This window comes from Carex rostrata, chromosome 31 (genome assembly GCF_964058835.1).
Source record: "Carex rostrata chromosome 31, lpCarRost1.2, whole genome shotgun sequence".
Classification (NCBI taxonomy): Eukaryota; Viridiplantae; Streptophyta; class Magnoliopsida; order Poales; family Cyperaceae; genus Carex; species Carex rostrata.
The window spans coordinates 6178389-6185756 of NC_135948.1; the positions used below are offsets into that span (position 1 = coordinate 6178389).

At 35.7% G+C, this 7368-nt stretch overlaps 1 protein-coding gene across 2 annotated transcripts; it reads left to right on the forward strand.

Moving 5' to 3' along the window:
- The first annotated feature begins 235 nt into the window (after positions 1 to 235).
- Positions 236 to 6119, forward strand: LOC144547633 (WD repeat protein). 2 transcript variants are annotated; one of them, XM_078296319.1, is made up of 12 exons: positions 236 to 483; positions 575 to 673; positions 753 to 865; positions 1202 to 1356; positions 1854 to 1942; positions 2561 to 3011; positions 3369 to 3464; positions 4204 to 4451; positions 4869 to 4951; positions 5212 to 5323; positions 5523 to 5597; positions 5720 to 6119. In XM_078296319.1, the coding sequence occupies exons 1-12, from the start codon at positions 376 to 378 to the stop codon at positions 5891 to 5893; spliced, it is 1803 nt and encodes a 600-aa protein (XP_078152445.1). In that variant the 5' UTR covers positions 236 to 375; the 3' UTR covers positions 5894 to 6119. The 2 variants fall into 2 exon arrangements, with proteins under 2 accessions (XP_078152445.1, XP_078152446.1); XM_078296320.1 differs by having other exon boundaries at positions 276 to 483; positions 1202 to 1293.
- Positions 6120 to 7368: the final 1249 nt, after the last annotated feature.

Sequence of the window (7368 nt, forward strand, 5' to 3'; positions counted from 1 at the left end):
AAATTGAGCGGGCTTAGTAACAAGGCCCAACATGGACTTGGCCCCATAATCTCTCGATCCGATCTCTGAGATGCTCGATAATGATCCGACGGTCATATCGTACTATTCCAGGTCTTCAAACGACCTCCCAAATTTCACCGCGAATGAATCCGCAATTCCGCATTCTCTAAGTTGATCTGTGAAAAATTCTGTCTGTTCAAATCTATTCTGCACGAATCTGAAAGCACTCTGCCCCAATATCTCAAACTACGGACTCGTTTCCGGCGCCGTCTCGTATTAGTCTTTCTTTCTCACCCAAAAACCCAAAACCCTACAAGGCTACAACCATTCGAGCTTTGCCTCTTTTAACTGGAGTACTATACTATAGCTTCATCCATGGTTAAAGAGACGAACCCCAATCGGGATCAGAACACGATACAGTCCACCTCTTTCTCGCCAGACGGCCGATACTTCGCCGCTCTCTCTCCGGAATCGACCTTAAAGGTGGGAGCTTCTTTTTGTTCCACAATTTGTCCAAATTTAGGTTTACTTTCATGGCAAGTTGTCAAATTTGATAAGTATTCTTTAATTTAAGGTATGGGATACAAGCTCTGGAGAAATCGTGGCTGATTGGACGGATACCGAGTCAGCTGCCGTCTACTCTTGCATTGCGTGCTCCAATGGAAGAAAGAAGGTACCTGTAATGATATTTTCTTCTCCCTGTAAACTGTCGATGAACTTCAATTCTGATTTAAAGGTTAATTTATTCTCAGCGTAAGAATAAAAAATTTCTTCTGGTTGCTTTGGGTACTGCTACTGGAGATGTTTTAGCTGTCAATGTTTTTGCGAGCAAAAAGATATGGACTAATAGCAGCTTCCATTCTGGGTATGTCAAGTTCTTAATATCAAACCTTTTGTTATGCTAATTACCTGTAACCTAATTATTGTGTTGTTATCTTAGTCACCAAATGTTATCATTTTAAATAAAATGTGATCACTTTTTATCTATGTTTTCCCTACTTCAAGTTTCTAAAGTGCTGAAAGACAATTGTCGCAATAACAATACAAGAGAAGAAATTTATCACTTTGGCTAACTATATCTTTTTTTTTTTTTTGGAATTTTATGCTGCATCTCCAGTAGATTTCTTAATCTTCGATTTCTTTTTGCTGGCAATTCAGGTGATTAACTTATTTGTTGGTTTGTACTTCTCTGTTTATTTAGCAAGGTTGTTTCTCTGCATTTCTCCAAAAATGGCAATCTAATTTACACAGCTGGTGCTGATGGGGTTATGTATGCGCTTCATTCTGAAACCGGTGAGGCCAAGAGCAAATTTAAGGCCTCCAAAAAGCGAATCAACTCTCTTTCCATATCACATGGTAAGCAAAGTTATATTAGAGGGGTCTATGTCCAGCCAAATTGTACGTTTGCTATCAAGTTGAACCCCAGGTGATGTAAGTTTTGACTATTGTTGCAAAATAGCACCCTATAACAACACTTATTTACTTGGACTTCAATTCATTATACAAACATTCTCCTCCATGATATTTGCACAAGCCATTGCATATGTATCTTCATATTTGTTCTCATCAAACATGTCATGAGTTGGGTTTTTGAGAATAAGAAAGAATAAGAAGAATTAGCTGAGAAAATATTTAATAACGAGTAAGTTACGAATTTGTTTGGATTATGAATTGGAGATAAAAGTAGTCAAGTTTTGTTTTTTAAAAGCCAGTCAATGCTAATTTTGTTGCCGCCTTTGCGAACATCATAATGCATGGGTCTTTATTGTATAACACCATAGCATGGTATCTTTAGTAAAAGTCCATTCTTATAAAACAGATTTGTTTCTAATTTTTAATTCAAATGCTTTCAGATGAGAGATTTGTTGGTGTAGCAAGTAAGATTTCGCAAATTATCGGTCTAGAAAGCAACACTGAGCTTGGCAAGATTCCTTCTGATCATGTATGTTTATTTATATTTTCAAACAAATTTTTACATATACCATGTAATATATTAGTAGCGTTCCCTTAAAGGTTAAAACAAATTCAAGTACCCTAAATATGCAATAGATGTCATCTGTCGCTCTGATGTTCTAATTCATTCAAAAAAGATGGCCAAATAAGCCCTTGTTTCTTGAAGTTTTTCTTATAAAATTATGGAGAAATGAGGGGCTTTACTTAGTTTTGATGATTTCCAAAGAGGTGGCAGGCAAGATCTACCTTAGTGTGCTTGGCAAGTGATGTAGTGGTGATTCAAGTGTGTGGCACTTTAAGGCATTAAATGGCAGCACTTTATGGTGCTTTAAGGTGGAGTAAAGTTAATGTAGCTACATTGGTGCATTAAACTTAAAGCACCTAATCTCCAACTTTTGACACCTTTTACCCTTCTTCACTTATTAACATAGTACATGAGGACAATTTGGCCTTTTTATTCAATACTACTGGATATATATTTACTCCATTACTACGAAACACTCCTACTAAAGTGATCTACTATTTTCACTTTTACTTCACTTTGCCAAACACATGAAATTTTCCTTTGTAATTCAGAACTTAACATAGAAAATTTCAATTGTATCAGGGGCATGCACAACTCATTTCTCTGTCAGATAAGAATGCATTTTGTTCCTATGGCAGTGGAGAAATCCATGTTTACAACTTTGACCCTGAAAATAAAACTATTAAAATCAACACGACACTTCAAATGAAGAACACACCAACTATGCTTGAATGCAACTGTAATTTGGTGCTGTCAGTCTCAGACAAAGGGATTGTATATGTCTGGAATATAGAGCAAGATGCAGGGGTTGGGTCTATGTCCTCGACAATCAAGATCAAATCAGAAAAAAGGAAGAAGAAAGGCAGTGCTGAGGTTATTTCTGCAAAAATTACCGAATTAGAAGAAGAGAGTAATTTTTTTTGTGTTCTTGTTGCTTACTCGACAAAAGATGGTTTGAAATTTCGAAGTGTTGAACTAAAAGATTGGGGAAGTGAAATAGTTATCAGACCTGATGGAGAAGTCATTAAAACTGGTATAGAAGTTTTTTCAGCAGCCTTTTCTTATTCTTTTTTTGTAAGGATAACTTGTTTTTGTCTTGAAACATTTGGATTCTGGTAGTAGAAATTATTACATTTGTGATTCGGCAACAGTTTTACCAGTACATTAATACTGATTGTCTAATACAGGCAGGTTAATATTAATTGTTATGTACTAAAAACCTGGTGGTAAAATAGTTATATTGTTGCTTGTGCTTCATTGTTCCTGTAGTTGCTTACCTCTTTTGAAAATTAAGTCGAACACCAAGAAAATATGCACAACTGAAGTTTCACAATTTTCTATCTAGTGTTTGAATTTGTCATTAACTATTTAGTTGGTGTACTTTCTCTAGGGGCTGATGGTGAGATGGGGAAAATTGATTCTCAGAAAGAAAAAGTAAAGAAGAGAGCTGCACCAGATTCTAATTCAGAAAACGAAGAGACAGTTGGTAAGGTCCCTTGAGACCAATACATGCAAATACCTCCCAGTCTTTACAGTTCACAATATCCATTCTTACTGATTTCAATTATATTTTATGTTGCTTTTTTCATTTTTTCTTTTCTTGTTGTTTAATTGATGCTATTTGGGGCTTAGTGTTTGTGTAAACCATCAGGTTACTGCCAGACAGGTGCTAAAGAAATAGCCAAAATTTATTCTATATTTATTGGAGTGAGGCTACGGTACTATGCATAGTGCGGATTGGTCTGTGCTATGGATCGATATCTCTGTTTTTAAAGTCCAAAGAGTTGATCTGACCCATTGAACATGATCTCCATATGAAAATGTACTTGTAGATCAAAATTTTTCATTTTTTAGAATATTTTTACTATTTTTTTATATAGGTAGAAAATCACTTTATCTAAAAATTCTAGACCATTCAAAAGTAGTGATTTTCTACCAATCTGGAAAAAATAGTAAATAAATTCTAAAAGATGTAAAATTTAGTCTGCAAGCACATTTCATATGGAGATCATGTTGAACGGTTCAGATCGACTGTTTGAACTTTGAAAACGGAGATATTGATCCATAGTACGGACCAATCCGAGCTATGCATAATACCATAGCATCACTCTTATTCTATATCTGTTATTGAACATCTGTTCGAATTCCACTGTAGCTGGTACTCAAAATTTTTGCCTCGGAAGATACTATTTTTATTATTAACATTTGTTCTTATTCTTTTACAGAGAAAGCCCATGAATCTGATGTGGAGTTTAATTCTGACGAGCCAACCATGGCAGAGAAGCTTGCAAGCCTTGACTTGGCCATTGGACAAAAAGAAAAAGAAAAAGAAAAAGAAGAAAGAGATAAAAGCCTAACAGCTTCATTTGCAAACCCGCCTAGTGCTGATTCAGTGCACGTTTTGATTAGACAAGCCTTACATGCTGATGATCAGTCTTTATTATTGGATTGTGTATACACCAGAGATGAGAAGGTATGATATATTTCGCTGTTACTTCGATTTATCGTAATTTTGAAGTGATGATTTTTCCTGACCACTTGACCAGCAAAAATGCATGTCAAGTTATTGCATATGTTGTACTCTTTTTATTATTTCATCATCATAAATTATGGCATTCAGATACCTTGATTGGTTACATCTGATATGTGATGTCATACAAACAATCCATGCGAGTAATATACCTTCTATGCATGCAACATTTGATACCTTTTTGTGCTATTTGTGCATTTACTTTTTGTAATAATTATTGGTACCTATTTCCGAAATAAGAAATAAAAATTTTGTAGACATTTTATACTGGTGAAGTACTGGCTCGTTCAGGATAATCTGAATTAAGGATTTAAGGCGTGATATTCCTTTCTAAACTATTCATCTGATGGTTAATGGCAGGTTATTGCGAAATCAATTTCGCTCCTAACACCGGCTGATGTAATGAAGCTGATGAAATTCTTTGTGCTCATTATCCAATCTAGGTATCAATATTACAATAATATATCATTTTTGCAACTTTTTTTCTGAGCGTAAGTGAACGATAGGTTGATCAATTTAGGCTGAACTGAGTCCAAATTCTTGAACTATTGCACAATTTGTGGTTAATGTAGCCATAATTGTATTGTATTCAGGCTTAATTGCCAATTGATACTTCTTCAAGGATTAGATGAGGCTCAACTGCAAAATTTAGGATTGATTATGTTCTATTGGGTTCATTGACATCATATATTTTGCATCTTAGGGGAGCGATTGTGGCGTGTGTAATTCCATGGCTGAGATGCTTGATTAATATAAAGGCTAGCAGTATCGTATCTCATGATTCATCTCTTAGTCTTCTCAACTCTTTATATCAGGTACTTTATACCGAACATCAGCATTATTTGCAATGTTTTTTTCTAATTCAGATTTGTGGTTTAATAGTAATTTAAAGGTGGCTTGGTTGATGCGGACAACATAGTTCGTGTAGAGCTTAAAGACATGAACTTTTTATATGATATTTTGAAAACAGGTAGCAATTTTTATTATATTTAGCTTATTTTATTTGTTCTGTAGCTGATAGATTCGAGGGTCTCGACATTTGGTTCAGCTCTGAAGTTATCTACTTGTATAGATTATCATTTTAGTGGGGTATGCTTCTGCATTCATTAAATTCAGAATAATTTTCTGCTCAAAATTTCTTTTTATGCCTGTTCGTTGTTGTTTAATTATGTACTAATAAGATCATATGATGGTGTTGAATTTATTCTTAGATTGATGAAGATGAGGTTGAAGAGGAGGTCCCACCAGTAATTTATGAGGATAGGGATTCTGACGAGGAGGATGAGGCTTCTGATGAAGATGCCATGGAAACAGATGAAGAGGAGCCTGGAAATGTCATAGATGCCCCTCAGTTCTCCGATGGAAGTGAGGTCATGAGTGACTAAGGAGTTCTCGTACTAATCATTTAATATTTACATGATGAGCCAAGTTTAAATGGGGATTTATAAGATTTATTCCCTAGGTTCGGATATGTTATTGCCCCCCTGGTAAAATCCATATTCCTCTAGTTTGTGTATTGTTACCTGTTTTTGGACTTAGCAGGTAAAGCAATTTTGACATTTATCATTTAACGGTTTAACCCAAGAACGATGAAGAGATGTTGATTTATTCTTTCTAGCAGGTTAATCCGCATGCTGCATGTTCCATTTAGAACGTTGCGTATGGTTTGTTTGTTTGTTTTTTTTGTAGAATATTATTGTGCGAAATAGAATGGACTTTGGAGATTATGTGTACTCCAGTGATTATATGAATTGAGATAATGACTCTTAACTGATTTAAAATTACTGATGAGAAATATACATGCGGTGTTTAAATGCATTTAATAGTATATAGCTTAATTTTTTATTTACAAATAATAATTGATAACCTTACACTTCCTAAAAAAACATGATATAGATAACAACATTTAACATGAATAATGCATATCATAATTTAGTATCAGTCCGTATATATGAATTCATTGTTCAATTCAAATGTTTTATTATTCAGTTAAATATTATTATTATTATTTTTTTTTGGTATCTTTCATGACCCGTCAGATCTCTACTAACATAATGCAACATATCCTCACATCTGATTTCTACTCCCTGGCTATTTCCATCCCACACGTTTAGAGTGCGTATCCTCTGAGATATCTCAACTTTTGCGTGACCGACGTGTCCGGTGCCTATTCGGGGGTGATGTAGGGGGCCGTATTATGTGTGCTTTGAGATTCGTGTATAATGCAACTAAACGGTTTAGATTTTCCATAAAGTCACGCAAAGTTTGAGATATCTCAGATGATACGAATTCCACGTTTACCCTTCCTAAATTTGCAAGTTGGTGTGCGATTTGGATTGCTGGATCATCTCTGCTGCAGTAACTAGTACTGTAGTTCCCATCCTTTAAGTTGAGTAGCTGCCATGCTTCCCATACTTCCCTGAAAGATCTCCAATCGTGTATTACTGGTTGTTTATGCCTTACCGAGTCAACAATTTCCTTGGAGTCTGATAACAGCAAACCATTTGCGTAGTCCTGCTGGTGCATCATCTTAAGTCCCTGCACAAGCTTCTGTTTGAGCAGGGCTCATTAAGTTGACCCTTTTGGAGATCCATTGTACCACCTTCCCCTCCACTGTGATGTATGCACCAATACCCGCTGTACCGTTTTGGGACCAGGAGCCATCTACATAACATATCGGATCTGTCAGACCCGTTAGTTGTAGAGAATTACTCCGATTCGGTTAATGACTAGATTGGATCGGTATATTGGGTTTAAAACCCGCTTGGCATACTAGCAGGGTGTCATTGTAATATCTCAGGCACGATGGTATCTCCTGTCTCTTCCCTCCTAACACCGCATCGTTTCTGCTTCTCCAACT